Genomic DNA, 18,419 nt, shown 5'->3' with positions numbered 1-18,419 from the left:
TTTGATATCACTGCATTCACCATTTTACAATTTCTTGCCTACAGAGGTCTTTCAAGCAGCAAAGCAGAGAACAAGACAAGAGCAATCTGAAAACAAAAATCAAAGCCTGGATCAGAGAGCTCATTACGCAGTCTGTGACTTAATACCCAGAACTGCAGTGGATTAAGTCGTCTGTATTCCCTGAAGGCTCTATGGGAAGGAACTCATGCTGCTCACCAAGTCCCATGTTGTGCTGACAGCGTTACAAACCCAGAGGCAGAACCCAACCCTGCCAGCCTCGGGCCACCCACACCAACACACTCTCCTTCACAGAGGCAGTTCCATGGCCAAGAGACCTCAAATTGCCAGCTGTGCACACTCCCAATGTAAAGAAGCCTCCTCTAATGCTGACAGCTTGCTGTATGCAGCCATGTCAGAGAGCATGGCTAACCTGCAACATGCCCCAAAGCCCCCACACCTGCTCTGCTCCTACTGCCCATCTCCTGGCCCAGACAATCCTGCTCTGTGTGGCTGGCAGCTCAGCTGCCGGGGATCAGCCCAGCACAGCCCTCCTCACAGCCTGCCAACAACACACGTGCCAGCTGCACGGCACGCTGCTGTGACAACACAACAGCACATTATTGTACCTCATTTCTAAGACTTAAAGGATTTCCCGACCTCCCGTGTCTGCTGATGCTGTCCTGAATAGTTTGATACCCATGTCGAGCAAGTTACAAAACCTATCTGTTGTTGCAGTGAACGGATCTGCAGAATGATGCAAGGCTCTGCTGACTGCTAGCTATACTTATGTAACTCAATAGCTTCACAGCTGCTAATAATTAACAGATGACCTGCGTAAGTGCTAGACAAATACAGGGAGATGGAAAAGGAGAACCCTGCTTCATCTCTTCAAAAACAAGCTAGCAAAATGGGAAAAGGGACTTTTAACAGATCTTCTGTGATTCCCTCTCTCTTCTCCCAACAGAATTCAAACCCAGCATAATGAATTCAGCATAGATCTTATAACTGAAGATCTGAATGGCGCCTTGTTCGTAGCATTTGGATTTGGAACACAGATGCAGTTAACTCACTGCTTAACGCCTTCTATCATACTCTCTAAAATGCCGATCTGCTTCCTCAGCTTCCACGTTAGGAAAACAAAACCAACAATCTTTCTTCAAGTGATTTATTTTTTTAAATGACGAGCGATTCAAACTTGAATTCGGCATACAGCTTTCTCTGCTCACATCCTCCCTTTAAAAATAAGAGATTAATTGTTATGTAGCAAACTGGGAATAACATCACTTTCTAAAAATTTCCTTTGCAGCTCTTGTCTTTATTTCACAAATTCTTTTCCAGATCTCATGTTCTCAGTGTTGCCTGAGAAAATGTAATTAACTGTTAGTATAAAAATCCCTCTAAGTGACAGATTGAATATATACACACATATATACATACACATATGTGTTTTGGGGGGTTGCTATTCTGTTGTTGAGTAATCTGAAAGCAGCTGAATAGGGTAAGAAGCTTTTCTGTTGATGTTGATGTTGAATATGACATCTTTTAGCTCAATGGCTCCAGCCCACTAGTCAGGAGATTTCTGATCCTTTCCCAGCATTATTACCAACTTGCTGCTATGAGGCTTCAGGCAAAGCCATTTCCCCTCACTGTGCTTCTCCGCTTTCTGCTCTTAGAAGCCTTTATTCACACTTCAAGGCCATTTTCAGATGTTCTGAGACCACTTAGCCTATATACTCTGGGGGACAGTAGTCTGCTCCACTCTGCCTGTTCCTTACAGTAACAGATCTCAGTATTCAAGCACAGCATTCACTAAAAACATTAAGGAGGAGTAGGAAGAGGGAATCACCCCACTTCCTGACGTTATCACAAGGGAAACATGCACAAGCTATTTGGGGCTTGCTGAAGCTGCTATGAACATTTATCTTAGCCTCTATATTTCTTCCCATTAAAGAGCTCCCTTGAGTTTCTGTAGCAGAAGAGATGCTAATAGTTCAGAGGAAGTCCCCCTGGGAACACATGTGCAAAAGCCAGGAGTGCTGCTCACCCGGGCTCAGCCCTAGGAGGGAAGTGGCAGGAGGGAGCAAAGACCATGGGTGCCACAGAAGCAGCTTAAACACTGGGAACTTTGCTTCTGCAACAGCAGTAGTTTAAGGTACAAAGTGAAACATTTAACTCCAAAGCGTACTTACGTGTGATCGGATCCAAATGCAGATGATTCCTAAAGGGGTTACAGCAGAGTTTAGAGTTGCAAAACAGATTCTCAAAGTGCTCCTTGTGCTTCCTGTCCATCTCCTTTCAGGAACAAGGAAGCTTTCTATTCTGAATGCCTTTGATCTCAGATTTCGATGAAACTGCACCCTTGCTGCACATGTCCGAGCCTACAGGCACTGCACCGCAGTGACCTGCACTGGAGCGGACCGAAGCACAGCTGCTCTGTGAGACCTGCACAGCTGAGCAGCAACAGCATGTCAGAGTCCTCATCTCCAGGGCTAATGCCACACGAAAAATGTCATCCCCATTCAGACTTCACCCACAACACAGCAGCAGCTGCATACTACTTGCAAGGAGTCACAATAAAACACTAAGTTTATTCATTTCCTAGATATAGCCACACATGGAGCTGATACTACACAAAAGCACACCACCACTACACTGATCACTGACAGCATCCAAAATATTTTAAACAAATCCTGATAAAATGTTTTAAATTTTGTTTTTAATAATCCCTTTTTGGGGGGGTATTTGCTGACCAACAGTTCAACAGTCATTACTCAGCAACAGATGAATTTTCATGTACACCTGTGAGGCCAGCAGCTAACTAGAATGCAGATAGTTATACAGTCAGCAGCACCCAAAGCAAACAGCTCTCTTGAAGATTTGTGGCCACCTCCAACATCCCCACCTTTCTCCCCATCTAAGGAACACACCCTACCCAGCTCAAATACAGCTGGAGCCACGGGTTCTGAACCAGGAGACCTGCCCATCCTTCATGGCAGTGGATGCTATTGGCCAAGTGTCAGAGTGCACCACATGAAGAAAAAGCATTTGCATTACAGCCAAGAATAAGAAGTCTGTAGAAAGAACACAGAAGCATTTCACTAGATTTGAACTTTCACAAGGTTTCATATTGTTGTGAACTTGCCACAATTAAGACATTCATGTTGGCAAGAGCATAAACTGTAAAGAAATCCCCCCTACCCTTGCCACCGTTTCCTTATTTCTTATGGTTCCTAAGCATAAATCAATTATCCAGATAGATTAAGCACAGTAAGAGCTTAGAACATTTCTAATGGCTGTGCAGAGACATTTTACCAATGTATATATATATACTTATACATACACATACATCCCAAGAAGAACATACTGCTGTGAAAGCAAACCTATGAAGTTCTGTCCTCATGTCACATTTATCAGACAACACCAACACGCCCTCTTTTCCTCCTCCAAGAAAAGTCTGGTGTTTATACAAGTGAAGCAGAAAGCAAATGGCTGTTAGAACTAATTGCACTGTCAGTAACGGAGAGCAATATTGAAAAGCAACTCCTTTACAAAGCGATCAGCATTGCCACTCAGCAACCTTCACTGAAAAGGCTGGAGGGCACCTGGTGTGAAGGCTATAGTTAGGAAACTGTTCCTTTCACTCCTCTAAAGGAACACTTTCATTTCTGCCTCTGCTGCACGAAACAAAGCATTAATATCCTGATGCAATGTTGTAATGACTCTGGGTTTCTCAAAAATATAAGAAAACAGAAACAACAGCTACAGCAATCTTGTAGCAGCACAACCCCACAGACAGCATCTTGCTGCCTGTTGCCATCAAGAGAGCAATGCAATGCTGTAAGCAGTGCAATTTCAGTAGAGCTAGAAGGCAGCAGCATCAGCCAGAGAGACACGAGTGCTGTCAGAGCAAGAGGCAGCCCAGGCTGGGAGAGCCCCTCCTCCTGCCATCTCCTTTCTGGGCAGCATTACCTTGGACTGCTGAACCCGTCATCACACCCTACAGATAACTGTGGCACAGAATAAGGGCAGGTGAGCAGTGGAAGGAGACAAGGGAGAACAGAGACAGCAGTCCCTCAGCTCCACTGTGAGCTGTGTAAGTACACCCAGTTGCATTCAGAGACCAGCTAGGGACAGCACACCCCTCACCATTCCTAAGGAAGCAGCTGCAGGAACAACTCCATGTGAGGGGCTGCAGGGCAATCCCATGCACACAGATGGGCTAAGGGCAATGTCCTGCTGGAGGTCAGAGGGTACTGAGGAGCCCAGGACACACACAGAGCCAGAGGAGCTAAAAGCAGTAGGAGGAGCAGTAACGAAGACTCAGAGATACAACCTCCCAGTCTTAGGCTTGTTGCTGTCACTCTTGTTAAACAACACTTAAGTGATCTGCATGGAAGCATGTTTTCTCTCCTCACCGCCTTCTTGCACTCTTCCTGGACCGCCCTGTCCCTCCCTCCCTTCACGTGCTCCAGCAGCACAGCGGGCAGAAGTGCTCTGCAGCAGTTGCATTTCCTCCTTATGTGCTCCAGGCCCTGCTCTAGCAGAGGGGAGCACACAGTAGAAGGTCCTCCGAGCTCTTCCAGAAGCAGCAGCACCACTCACTGCTTTGCCCAGTGCGTGAGATGGGGACAGCTTCCCCCTCAGCCACGCTGCCAGCGTAGCCACCTCTCACACCCTTCCTTAAGCCAGGGCTGCTCAGCTGGGTGCCTGCGGGTGGTGAGGGCAGGATATCTCCACACAAACTCCAAGCCTTGCCTGTGGACAGAGAGAGATGGAGGTGGAAGAGGGCAGCACGCAGGGTGTGAGGGAGGGGCAGAGCATGCTGCCTACCCTCCGGAGACCAGGAAGGCCAAGAGCAGCCACCGATAACAGCCCTTTCTTTGAGGATACACCACAAAAATTAAAAAAACAATTTGAAGGTACCTCACTACAGACTCCTGGATAGGCACAATCTACTCAGCGCTAGAGGTGAGCTCCATGCCATTTTTCAGTGCCGAGGCCCAGGAAGAGCACGTGGTAGCAACGAGGAGCGCAGGCAGAGGAGGGACAGCCCTGCCTTGCAGGAGGGGTTTTCCTGATAGGCAGGAACCACAGGGCAGCGGGGCCGCGCAGCCTGGAGGAGGGCTAACCTAACACTTTAGGACTGCTTACGTGAGGTTCGCAAGCCCCGCTTCTCCACAACGACCCCCGGCCCGCTCAGAGTGCGGGACCCTCAGGCACTGCCCCCGCTCTTAACTCCCGCTGCACTCGCCGGCCGCGATGTCACCCCACCGGGTGCCGCAGCTCTCGGTCCCGCCACGGGACCGACAACCCGCCGCCCCCGGGGCTGGGCAGAGCCACGGCCCGCAGGGACCGAGGTGCTCCCGGAGGCCAGGCCTCGTCCCACGCCATCCTCCAACCCGGGGAGCGCAGGAAAGCCAGAGGAAAGCAGGGAGGGATGCCAGCCGGGCGCAGAGAGGAAGAGCAGGAACAGCTTCAGAAGACAGAGCGCGTCCCAGCCCGAGACAGAGCAGTCTGGAAGAAAAGAGACACAGAGGGAGAGAGCAAGCACGAAGCGAGCCTCAGCTCCCGGCTCGCCACGCCTTGTTTACCCCGGGGCGCCGAGAGGGTCGCCGCCGGGGAGCCCCTGCCCGGTCCGCTCCCCGCACCCCTTACCGCGCTCCGTCGGGCGAGGCGACGGCTGCCGGCGGCACTCCAGCCGCGCCGCGGCCGGGGCATGTTGGGCCGGGCGCTATTTATAGCGGCAGGAAGCGCCGCGCCGCGGCTCTGGGGCGCCGCTCCCCGCAGCCCCGCGCGCTGCACATGGCCCCGGCCCCGGACGGAGAGCGGGAGGGCGGCGGGCAGGCCGGAGCCCGGTGCGCGGGGACGGGGAAAGGGCTGCGGGACAGCTGGCGCTGCGAGCTGCCCGGGATTGGGGCCGAGCGCTGGTCGCAGCTGCCCCTTCGCCTCCCTCGGTGCCCTGCCGCCCTGATGGCAACCGGCGGGGCTGGGGAGCGGCCGTGGCACGGCAGGGACGCGGGCAGAGGAGTGCAGGCGTCATTAAACAGTGGGAATAGAGGTACTTGCTGCATCCCTATTAAGACCTGCAGTATGCGGAGGTCCACATGATGCCCCCAAAGGGATCTGTGCTTCTTATCTCAATTAACTCGCACAGAAATGGCTTTGCCAGGCAAGTAATAGAGGCTGCTTCCTATTCCTTCTAAGTGTGACTGAATTAGAAAGAAAACTTCTGTTAATGTCTTTGGGTGCAGAGCTGAACTCTTGAATGAAAAAAAATGAACAAAGCATAAGCGATGGAGCAGCTCAGGGATAGGGGTGCATTCTGCAGGGCAGCAGGACTGTAGCTGTGTAGCTGTGGGTGCCTGTTGGAGCCAGTACTCATCCTGCGTGCCTTTCACATCTTGGAGGCATTTCATGGTTTTTGTTTAGCCCGTGCATGACCACAGTTCAGTTCAGCAGCTGCATAACACCGCTGTCTAACACATGGATGTTATGGACAGGTGTCCTGAAAAACTGGAGTTTGTTCTTAATTCCTCTATTGCAATATGTCCCATTAAGGTCAAAGCCTGAGCAATCTGTGTGCTGAGCCAACCTCTTACAATCTGCTCTTTGTTTTTGACCAAGAGATTACAAGGTGCAAAGAGAGCGTTAAGGTGAGATGTGCTCACCAAATCATTGCTGATTTGCATTTGGTGTAAGACTTCAAACACTGCCAGCCTTTTATGTAGGTCATGCCTTTGTTTTTGTGTCATTGCATGCTTGGGGCACTGCAAGACAGAAAAACAGGTACCATGGTTTTATCTTTTTCCTCTACCCTCCTCTGCCCTGGGTACGTGACCTAGATTAGTTTGCAAGCAAAAATTATGGAGCTCACAAATGGGAAAGCTGCAGGTATTCTACGCTTACTGCCTTTATGGACATACAGACCTAAAGCTCTCTAAAGGGGCTCACAAATCCACATGGGGTTCCTAAATGCTGCATCCTGCATTCAGGTCATTGGTTAACTGAAAACAGTTCTGAAGTCACATACAGGCAAACAGCTTCCTTTTGGCTAGGTAGTAAAGAAATATCATTGATGTGTTTATTCCAAGCTTTGTATGGGATATACAAAAAGAGCTCATCCAGATGTGCTTGTTTGCTAGAAGCCAGCTGTGGAGAAGATCTGCACAGGAGTGAGGGACGTAGTAACAGCCCTTGCAAGGACAGCGTCCTCCCCTTTTGTGGAGCCCACCAAGTGATTGGCCATCACACTGCTGCCATAACCAAGGAGCTCCTCTGCAGTCTCGATCGCTGGTCAGCCTGGCATGCACTGTGCTAACACATGAACCTGTCCCATCCTTACTCAGCTCCATCACATGCACTGCAGGTAGCCCCTGCATCCAGCTGAACTCAGCAGGGCCCTGAGTGAGCTGGGGAATGAATCCATGCAGGTTGGTTGTTCTCCATAGCCATGCCTGCCCTTTTATCCTTCAGCAGGAACTGAAGGGTGATTGTTTTAGAGAATCTTTTGCAAAGCAGGGTGTGATTGCCTGTATCTGAGGCTTGATTTCCAGAAAGGGGAAGGTGCTCCAGAGCTCTCTTACAAGCCTGTATCTACACCTCATTTGTGAGAGAAGCCTGGGAGACTTTGCTCCAATTTCACAATGAGGACAAAACACACAGCAACCATTTTTCAGGAAGGGAACAAAATTATACGGGGAGGAATTGACAGCCCAGGAGCCTGGAGGTTGTGCTAGACTTTATCCAGCCCTAGTTAGCATATAAAAACACAAGGTATGTGACTGAGACCATATACAGCAATCTTTTAAAAGCGGCTGCTGTCACAAACATTTCTGATGTGCCAAACTACCGGTGATTTCAAAGGCAACATCTCACACCCCACCATACAAGAAAGCAAACTTTCCAGGGGTGTAGGATACGTCCTTCACGCAACAGCAGCACAATGTTCTGCATTCTGCAGGCCTACCTCACGCTCTCACCCTGCTGTCCCCTGCCCCTGTGGTTTACTGGAAACAGGAACTGCTGAGTCAGCATGCTGGTGAAACTCACACTGCTCTCATGGGGAGAGGGCTGCAACGAGGGGGCTGGCAGCAGCTCACAGCCTGCAGGAAAACAAGTACTTACATTCTCTTACGGTGGCCTGAAAAAATAAATAATCTCTTTGCTTAAAAACTCTCAGACTGCAAAGAGGTAGCAGAACCCGAAGTGTAAGTGTGGGGGGAATGATCAGATCTGGCAGATGCCTGCTCACGATCAAGCATTTAGAGTTTGGAAAATGTCATTTTTCTGTTTGCTCTGTTAACAGCTCAGTTATGCTTTAAGAAGTCAATATGCAGCTGGCTGAACAGACAGAACAAGGCCATCACATTTGGCTCATCTGCCTGGTGCCGATAGAGAGCAGCAGCCTGTTCTGATTACGGACTCATGCAGAGGTGAAATTGCTCCCTTGGAACCGGTACAAAGTAATGGTCTTTTAAAAATTCAACTAACCCCCTCAGAAGAGTCAAGTCTCCTGAGCTGTGCAAGTACAAAAGGGGAAAGAAATTTGGGATGACTGCAGCTCAGAGAGCGAATTGTCCACAGAACAGTAGAGAGTAGCTAAAGGTCAGCTAAAGGGATGCGAAGGGGAAAGTTAATTGCCAAACTGTTAAAAAATTGGAAAGAGAATCAGAGTTAAGAAGATGGAGACGTTCCAGAGAGCCATTCTATTAAGGCTATAAATAGAGTGTTATCCACAAGATCAAAGTGAACAAAACCACCTCTAGCAGCAGGAAGCTGGCAGCTAAAAGAGGGAGAAGGTAACTGCTGGGAGCACTGTCACTGTCAGGATGACACCTCACCCAGCACGTCAACCTTCAGCTAAACTGGGGCTGCTCAGTGCAGTGCCACAGCGCTTGGATGGCATTACTTCTTGCACTTACTAGAGAAACAGTCAGTGAAGCCACATATCAGTAGAATTGCTGGTTGAAGCTCAGATCTGAAATTTGCTTGTTGGGCCGTGGGGCAGCAGAGCAGCACAAGTGATTGCCCAGGTGGTGCCCAGGGCCTCCTCCCTGGAGCTCTGGTGAGACACAAGTGGAAGGGCCCACAGCTCAGTGCTACAGGGGCAGGGAGAGGCTCCAGTGCTGCAAATGAGAAGTTGTCAGGCAACATGTACTTACGCATAAATGGCAAATTAGCTTTGACAGCGGCTGAGACAGCCCATCTACAAGCTTCAAAGGTACTATTCTAACAGATACATAGGCATGCTGACACTTTAAAAGGACAGTAGCAGGTAAGACAGACTGGATGTGGGTAAGGGTGTTTCTGTAGATGGATATTAGTAACAGAGGCTATCAATGATACCTAAGAGAAATGTTATCATAAAGGTGAGATAGAACAAAAATGAAAGGTGGCTTGCACAATCTGAGTATATGAAGCAAAAAAAAAAAAATAATAAAAAGAGGTGTACGTAAACTTCCCCCTGAGGTGCCCTGTTGATGTTTGGAGGACCAGCTGCATGGAGAGGCAGGGGACAGATTCTGATACCCAGGAAGAGAAACAGCTTGCTGTTTCCCCTCAGTGCTACACCTTTGAGACATGCCCAGTTCATCAAGACTGTGTGATAGGAAGGCAGGAGGTTTACTGTGCCTGTAAGACAGAACAAACTATCACAAATAAAAATTTTCACAGAAGTAATTTCTGAAGTTTCTCTGAGGAAGGGAAAGGAAACGACTACAACATGGTAGCTAGCTGTGCATGTAGGGAGCCAGAGATAGAGGTGAGCACACACACAGATGGAATTTTGAGACCACTACCCAGAGGTGGTGACTCGAGGAAGCTCAACAGAGGTAATGCAGCTACTTACCCACAGATCTTGTTACTTGTTTGTTTTCCCTCCAAAAATCCCTAAAAGGATTCTCCTGCCACTTCAGTGCCAATCACCATCTCCCAACATAAGTATCACAGGCACTGCTACACTGCAGCTCAGCTCCTGACAAGCTGGTGAGCTGCATAACTCCATCCAAGGGCTGGAAGCTTCACTGAAATTAAGCAGAGCTGCAGCAAGCACTCCGTTTGTCAGCAGGGGTTTACCTCAGCATGCATCTCCAGCCATTGTTTACGAGGTTAATGATCATCCAGGGAGGCAAAGATTACCAACGTCAAAATCCAAAGAGTCAAGCAGAGTGCTACCAGTGAGCAGAGTGCTACAAGTGGTTGACTGACCTGCACAAAGTGTTTTGGTGAGGAATGCAGCTCAGCAAAACATTCCCAAGCAGCCCTATGCACGAACAGAATATTGCAGAACTGCCTGATTTCCCCCACAGACAGTTTCAAATGCCTGACCTTTGCAGACACGACACATTCTTGTAGAGCACAAACATAAAACATGTTATTTTATTAAACGCACAGCAATTGATAGCAAAGTAGTCCTGGTTTGAACAGCCAGCTTGGAAAGATGGGTGATTTGTATCATTTGCTTCACTTGTGCATATCTGTTTTTGAGAATAATGGGCAGAACTACTCGAACTTCCACACTATATAGTGAAACAGACATAGGCTTGTCCCTTGGGTTGACTAAAAACTTCTAGTCTAATTTACTAAAAACAAACAAACAAAAAAAGCAACCACCACTGCAGTATCAGAGGTTTTTGGACGAAAGCAACTACCCGCTTTTGTCACTAGAGTGAGCTGCTGCTCAACGTTTGAAGGAAGCTCGGTTGAACCGGCCGATGTGGGGGGGAGGTCCGATCCTTTCGTCATACACACCTCCATCGGAACGGTCGTTGCAGTGCTGTGTCCGCCTGCTGCTCATAATGCATTCCAGCAGGGCAGGAGGTGCGTTTCAGGGAACAGAGGTGCGGTTAAGATATCGTACTGAGCACCCCCAAAGGTGAAACTGTGCTCGCAATGCTCATCACTCAGTGTGGACACTGAGGTATGCTTGCTCTCTGTCTGCACGTTAGTTGTGTGGCCATAGAGCAGAGCTCAGTGATAAAGACGGATGAAAAATCTTCAATGTGTCCTTTACCCTGGGTCTGCATAGCAAGAAACAGCAATGGATCCATTTCACAACAAGGAACACTCCCTTTTTGCTGGACCAAGAGTTCTGCAGGTTGACTCACACACGAGATTCTGATTTGTACACAGCAATCAGATGCTTTACCAAGGAGCTTGAGACACTTCTGCTGGCTACGGCCTGTGTTACAAGAGGCATTTGTGGCACTGCCAGTACAAAAACCACAGAGCAGATATTGAAACCAGCTTGAAAGCCACTCTAAAGCTGGATACAGATTTGCAGCTCAGATAGAACTCATTACTTGCTTTTGATGTCACTAGAATCATATATGTGGATAACAAAGTCAGATGGTCTTATTAACATGTTAACATTCCTAATAAATAGTAAAATGGACCCAAATCTGGCTGACAGCCATTCAGCCTAGCAGTAGAGTAAGCGTGTCATTTTGGCAGTGGAACGGCACCAAGCAGAAGCTCTGAAGTGCTAAGCACATTTTAGTATCCCTGCTCGGTCCCAGGGGAACTTCCATGGCTGGCCAGGTTTTAGCAGTCAAGATACTTTCCAGTCCCAGCCCAGGCAGTGAATAGTTTCCATTTGATGTTCATCCTTGCTGATTTAATTCAATAAGGCGACCAGCAAATACAGCTAATGTTCCAATAATGCAGACTAGCATAAATATTACGAGGAGAAGATGATCGAGCACCATTGCAACAAACTTCCACTCATCAGCCGCCTGAAGAAGAAAGAAAGGAGACAGTAAGATTTCTGTAGAGCTGCATTTGTAACGGATATGATTGGGCCAGAGCACATTTCCACCCTGTAACTCTGCCCTAAGGACCAACACATCCCGTCCCTAATCTCCCTCTCCCTTTGCCTTAGGTGCACCACAAGTGGAAGAAGCTGCTGGAATCCATCTAGAGAACACTGCTAATCAGGAGTGCTTTGAGGTGACTTGTAAGCAAAGGCAATGCCGTGACAGCCTTCAGAAGCCACGGCCTTTGGTTTATTTTGGGAATGCGACTTCTGAAATCCTCTGAAAGTGATATCAGTAAAGTCTAGATGATACAAACAGCTGGCTCCACTTCCGATGGGAGCACTTGCCAGTAACCGAAGACCCTCCTTGTATGCGCAGAAAGAAGCAGAGCCCAGAGGCACTGAAACCATGCCAGCCCTGCTGAAGGTAGCACTTGATCTGCAGAGGAGCCACTGGGAACATGAGACTCCAACCGGAGCCATTTACATGCTGCTGGAACGTGGCCACAGGAACAAACACTGTGGTGTAAATTCTGCCTGGGTGAAGGAGAGGCCAGATTATTGTCCCACAGAGGTCCCTCCCCACCTGCAGGCTGTCACCACTGGGCATCCGCTGCTAAACAGCAATAAGAAAGGTGAAGAACTGATCCTGAATTATCCATTTAAAAGCTGTGCGAGCTGCAAAAATTGAAATGAAAGAGGGGGTTAATTGCACTGAATGTGCTCGGAGGAGGCAAAGCTAGGCTTTCCTGTGGAAAACTGCCATATGTGACTCTGCACGCATTTATCCTTTCTTGACTTGTAATGTGGAAAAAGTCAGTAATCACAGCAGCTCATGATGTGTCTCACTTGCAGGGACTGCTTGTAGCATACATGGATTGACACAAATCCTTATCAAAACTGGAATTATTATCTGCAAGTCACACTTCAGGCTTCTCAAATAAAACTACATCTGAATTCTGCAGCTGCGCTACCTTCTGGCTTTTCAAAAGCAAGGAAGGCCATTTATCCCTGTGGGAAGATGCCCAAGTAGGGGACAGGAGGAATGTGTTATGGAATTGCTTACAGTTCTGGAAACTGCTTTGCTACTCATGCGCCATCTCTGTGGCTTCACACACCCTGTTAAGAAAACCACTTTTCTCTCTTCTCGTTTTCAAACTGAGATTCATTTACCACCTGTGACAATTATCTGTTACTTCTTAATGACCACACCACAGGCAGGAGACTGTCCCCTGCTAAAGCCAAAACAAGATTTGGAGTGTTTTTGTGAGGCCTGGGTAATTGAAGGAAAAAAAAAAAGATGTAGCAGTATGAAAGCAAGAAATGAATCATGCACAAAGAATGCCTTACATTACTGGATTCTTGGTCTGACTTCATCGTTTCCGCAATGTATTTGATTCCCTCTATAGCATTTTTCACATCTGGATTTTTGGTAAGTGGGGAGTAGAAGTTGACAGGCACAGGACCTTGCTTCCCGGAAATTTCAGAAATATCAATATCTTCTGCAAAAATTTTCTTGTCTAGTTTATCCCTGGATGGTCGTTTCATTGTAGAGAAAAACATGATGTTTGGGATTGTGTCAATAAAGATCTGGAAAAAAAAAAAGCAGAAGAAGAAGATTCCTGTTTGGAGGGGCTGCTGTGCAGATGCAGCTCTGCAATAAACAGAGGGGAGCTACGCCAGTAGCAGATAACTTCCTCTCCTGGACTCACTAGAAATTCCACTTTGGAGTATGTCATGCCACATGCCACATTTACACCATGCTTCTTGTCTGCCTCATGTCCTGGGTCAGGCAGGGTCAACCCATGGCCTGCCATGTGCTCTCCAAAAGCAGCTTTGCCTATCTGTGTATCCTATGTATACAAATGAGGGCTGTACCACCACTGCTCAGGTTCACACTGCTGCCAGCTAACTGATCCTATCCAGCTTGGGACACACACTCTTGGGGCCTGGTTTGGGGAATGCACTTTGAGTGGTGTCTCTTGGCTACTTTTGCTTGACTTTGCTATTACAATGCAATTTGCATGACCTGAAGGGCCTGTCTCCTGGCAGGCAGAAGTGTCCTAGAGTCACAGAGATTATTAGACCAGTAAGATCACTTTAGCCCAACTGACCTACTTTTCTCTCCCTATACCATCAGCTGCCCCTGTTTTGCCACATCTATTCCCTGCAGGGCTCTATCCAGTGGGCAGTTTTGTCACGTAAAGGAGCTGTGGATGTCCCAATCCCTGTGTTTTCTGTGTTGGATGATGCCCTGGACAGCCTGATCTGGTGAGTGGCAGCCCTGCCCATGGCAGGGGATTGGAGCTCAATGATACTTAAAGTCCCATACAACCTAAGCAATTCTATGATAGAATTCTATGATTCCTCAATTCTTGCTGACTTTTAGGAGAAAATCTGCCAACAAAACACACGCTACTCTGTGGAAAAGAGGAAACACAAAGCCCTGGTGCTCACCTTCCTGACCCAGTGTGGCATGGTGTGAGTGCTAGGAGAGCGGTGGTGGGTGTTGATGACGATGACAGTGATAATGATGGAAGCGATGACGAACACCATGGTAAACAACATGTATTTGCCTATCAGAGGCACTGCACTGGAGGTAGAAGGAATCAGCTCCACGATGACCAGCAGGAACACAGTCAGTGACAGCAAGACAGAGATGCTGAGGGTCATTTTCTCACCTGCAATGCAAAAAGAAGACAATTCCACTGGGTATGTTGATATCACTCAGTGCTTAGTCAGTTTGAGAAGCTTGCATGTGGACAATAGCTATTCACACACATATGTTTTCATGAATCCAGAGTGCTCCTATTTTACTAGCTCACAAAACAGTACTGAATCTGGCCAGACCTGAGCACCTCACACACCACCAACACCTGCACTGGGGTAGAAATCACCAGGTATGACTGGACTAACATACAGGTGGTGTGTGTGGAAAGCTTCTTTGCCAGGAGCACCCTGTGGATTGTGGGATTTGATTGATGAGGTGCATGCACCTGGTTAATGACTCCGTAGCCTCTTGGGGCTGGCTGCCTCAGCACAACGTGAGCTGACAAAATGTGCATCTGGCGCCAGGGATCAGCTTTCAGTAGGTAGGGCACCGTAACTGAACCACAAGGCAGAGTTTTTTTTTCCTATCTGCTTCAACTTCATGTAAAGTTCTCCACCAAAAAGCTGTGAATCAGAGGTTGTCCACAGAAGAGGTTCAATGCAATTAAGCAGGGCGAAAAGCTGATGCCAATGTAAAATGAATAAAGCATGGGAAATGGTTGTTGCAGGGAGCACAAGCTTTCTGCAACAGAGCTGCTCATCAGAGATGAAGCAGGCCAGAATTACTCCGTCTCAATGAGCCCGCAAGTGTGCGCTAACCACAAGGTCTCTGCTCCAACACAGTGTGCTCAGGTACTGATTGACATACAGACATTTTGGCCTGATGGACAAAGTCAGAACATCAGCTAGCCAAATCTTTGCTTTGCAGAAGTCAGCTGGATAGTTAACCGATGTTTTCCACGGGAAATCCACCCAATTTGTCTACATGAATAGTTTCAGTTTAATTTGCAGAATGTTTAGAGCTGTTGTTTTGAGCTGAAGCACCAGTTTAGCACATGCAGACCTTCAAGTTGGCCGCTAACTTCAAGCACTCTGAATTTCTCCAGAACTTGTTAGAAGAGCAGTTTCTATGGCAGTAGAATTACTAACCTCACTTACCTGAATCTGTGGGTAGATAAAAAACAAACCCGGTCAAAAAGGAGAAGAGCAGGCAGGGAATGATGACGTTGACGATGAAGTAGAGCGGCAGGCGCTGCATGAGGAAGTGGTACGTGATGTCCAGGTAGGGAGTGTCAGGGCAGCAGGCGTAGTAAACCCAGTGCTTCCAGCCACGGTAGTCCTTCATCACCCACTCACCACTCTCCATGAAGTTACTCAGATCAGGGCGATCGCTCTCCTGGCAGCAAATAAACCCACAACACCACAGACCGACACATTATTCATACTAGACATTCTGAACAAACGCACATGCTGTGGTCTCTCAGGAACAGAATTTCCAATCACTCAGGTGCCTTGTGCATTTTTGTGACTCGAACATCCATTCTTATGTGATTTTGCCTTACAACATCATCCTTTGAGCCGTGTTCAAGTAAATATTTTACAGAAGGAGTTAGGGATAGTCTGCTAATGGGAAAGACCACTTAAATATTTACAGATAAGAGACATACCTGAGGAGACAGAAAGTAAGAAAAGTCATGAGCAGAGAAAAATCACCCCCACACAATAAGGAAACAAAAGCAGAATAGGCACCACCAGAAACACTGGCATGTAAAGAAGATAGGCAGGCAAAAGGTTTGGGGAAGAAGGAGCATGGGAAGTAAGTGTATGCAGAATTTCACAAGTCAAAATGGGCAATTTTGTACGACACTTACAAATGGAGCTTTTACATTTTACTGGTAGTATCTTGTTTTTCAGTCAAACCAAGATTATATTCCCTTTTAAACCAGAGAAGTCCCTAAAAACATACCCAAGTCTCTGCTGCTTTTCCCAATTACCAAACCATTGCTTACCGGGTTGATAACCACCATTGTACCATCGTATGTCCACGTTCCCAGCTTCATGCTACAGTTCTGCTGATCGAATGGGAAGTATGTGACTATAATTTCACAGTAACTTTTAAAGATGGCAGGAGGCGTCCAGGTGATCTTTCCTGTGTGTTCCAGAAGGACTTTGGTGTATTTAACAATGGCAAAATCACCATCCGCACTGCGGAAGGAAGAAGAATGGTTGCAGCTGTCTGGTGGCCTGAGGGCAGCCAGGCTGAGCAGGCAAAGCAGCCGCTGCCCAGGCTCTGGTCCCACAGCTCCCTGCTGCTTACTTGTTGTAAAGGACAAGATCCGGGCGCCAGATGTCATCTGATGGGATGCGGATTTGTTTCACGCCACCATAGTCATCTGGGTTCCACTTCAGGTTGATGTCTGTCCATTGCTGCAAAGGGAGGATTGCAGCTGCAGAGAACTTCTTCCAGTGCTACTTGACACTTCCTAGGGACACTTGCCTCCTTGCTTTGGGCAGGAAAGTATCAACACATCCTATTTGGCCTCCAGCTCGTTTTTGTTCTCACACTAAATTAAATATCAATTTAAGACACTCAATCCAATTGGTCCAGGGTGCCCCAAAAGTAGCTCACACCTGGCTGTCCCTATTTATTTGAGTGGGAAGGAATGGGTAGCAATATTTAGGGTTACCTGCTTCAGGCGTACGTTGGTTGTTACAATCTGATTTACTTCATCCTTGAAAGGAAAAAAACAAAGAGAAAGGAAACACAAGAAGCAAGCATTGGGATTAAAGGAGGAGAGCGACGCCATTTGGTGATAGCACGCGAAGCGGTGGCTCTGCCTGCCTACTGCCTACCACATTGATGAGCTGAATGAGCTGCAGCCCGACAGTGACGACGACGGCGTCGCGGTGATTCTCCACAGGGCGCACCACCTTGTTGTAGTCCCGGAACAGGTCGTCGACCAGGCGCGTCTCGTGCTCATAGCACAGGGCCGGCCCGGCTGCGTGCAACAAAATGGCATCAGTGGGAGGGGTGGGACGCACTACGGGGCTGTGTCACAGGGACATGCTGCCCATAGGCAGACCTACGGCCAGCCAGATCCCGCTCTCTGCAAAGCCCCCTTGTAATTCATGCTTCCCTCCCCATGCTGTGAGAGCAGCGTGGCGGCCAGGCCAGGTTTTGTGCTATGCTTCATTAGCCCAACCAAAGCCCCTCGCCCTGCTGCCCTCTGATGGATGGGCAGGAGTTCAGTTCACTTCTGGGATTTAGTGAAAAGGGTCTAGCATCACAAATTCATTATTCTTCTAAAGAACAATTTACAGAGAATCATCCTGGTACAACACAACTAGCTGCAAAACAATTGTGCGTCCTTGTCAACAGTGCCACAGCTGATGAAATTTTGCATGTCAAGCCACATTTGCTAGAGCCTCTCTCACGTCTTGAAATAAATTTTGAACAAGTGTAAACGGCAGCATGGCATAAAGATGGAAGACAAAGATGAAAACAAACTCCTCACCGCAAAGTATCTGGTGGCTGAAATTAGGAATCACACCTTCATACTAACACCCATGCAAAGCCCTAGTCCCACACCCGCGGGGAGGACCCAGCCAGAGGTGGTTGTCAAAATGTGCCGCTTACCTGCAGAGAAGATCAGGAGCAGCACACGGCAGAGCTCCATCACCTGAGCCCGCTCCTCCCAGCACCGCCGTGCCGGGGCACGCACAGCGCCTTTAAGGTCAGCCTGGGGGGGCGGGGAGCACGACTGCCCACAGATTGCCTTACACCACCTGTTCCAGCCATGACAGCTGAGGGCCGCCGCATCGGCTGTGGAATGAAAGTACAATGCATTGCACCGCTCAGATGGCTCCTAATGGTCACCAAAAGCCATTTTTTTCTGAGCGGCACTGTGAGTTGCGGCTAAAAAAAACCCCACACAACAGACATCCCTAGCTGGGAACAAGGCTACACATCACTCTTTGACCAGAGCAGCTTGCACAGTTTGGGATCTCCTTTTTCCCAGGGCAAACGGATCAGCTGCTGTTCCTGCTGCACCCTGACCACATACCGGCTGTGTGCGGGCATTAGGATGCTGTTCTCTCTGCTCCATGGGTGGAATTC

General features: G+C 48.2%; 2 protein-coding genes across 9 annotated transcripts in view; both read right to left on the bottom strand.

Moving 5' to 3' along the window:
- The window catches only part of WIPF1 (WAS/WASL interacting protein family member 1), a 49,620-nt gene extending 43,785 nt beyond the window's left edge, over positions 1–5,835 (bottom strand). For 3 of the 8 annotated variants that reach the window (XM_085228375.1, XM_085228371.1, XM_085228377.1), the window contains exon 1: positions 5,656–5,831. Coding sequence is in view for 1 of the 8 variants with exons in the window: in XM_085228369.1 (XP_085084495.1) it covers positions 2,190–2,289 (100 nt within the window). In the remaining 7 variants the exon portion in view is untranslated. Of the gene's footprint in view, positions 1–2,189; positions 2,432–5,655 lie in introns of those variants that run through there. The other 5 variants (XM_085228373.1, XM_085228370.1, XM_085228376.1 and 2 more) reach the window with 4 other exon arrangements.
- Positions 5,836–10,344: 4,509 nt separating this feature from the next.
- On the bottom strand, positions 10,345–18,097 carry CHRNA1 (cholinergic receptor nicotinic alpha 1 subunit). The gene is made up of 9 exons (XM_003207539.5): positions 17,940–18,097; positions 17,156–17,301; positions 16,990–17,034; positions 16,620–16,729; positions 16,312–16,507; positions 15,461–15,698; positions 14,210–14,433; positions 13,103–13,342; positions 10,345–11,732 (listed from the first exon to the last, which is right to left on the bottom strand). Exons 1-9 carry the CDS (start codon positions 17,977–17,979, stop codon positions 11,601–11,603), a joined length of 1,371 nt encoding a protein of 456 aa, XP_003207587.4. The 5' UTR covers positions 17,980–18,097; the 3' UTR covers positions 10,345–11,600.
- Between the last annotated feature and the right edge of the window lie 322 nt (positions 18,098–18,419).

Source organism: Meleagris gallopavo, chromosome 7, assembly GCF_905368555.1.
Source record: "Meleagris gallopavo chromosome 7, MGAL_WU_HG_1.1, whole genome shotgun sequence".
NCBI lineage: Eukaryota > Metazoa > Chordata > Aves > Galliformes > Phasianidae > Meleagris > Meleagris gallopavo.
Note: the sequence above shows the minus strand (reverse complement) of the source record. Positions and strands in the feature narration are given on the sequence as shown.

What these genes read in the sequence shown, in the direction of transcription:
- CHRNA1 (XM_003207539.5), bottom strand. Translation starts at nt 17,979, where the DNA reads ATGGAGCTCTGCCGTGTGCTGCTCCTGATCTTCTCTGCAG. An exon ending in TTATCTACCCACAGATTCAG is followed by an intron (nt 14,434 to 15,460) that starts GTAAGTGAGGTT and finishes TTTGCATTGCAG; the next exon opens with GTGAGAAAATGACCCTCAGC. An exon ending in TGCCACACTGGGTCAGGAAG is followed by an intron (nt 13,343 to 14,209) that starts GTGAGCACCAGG and finishes TTTTTTTTCCAG; the next exon opens with ATCTTTATTGACACAATCCC.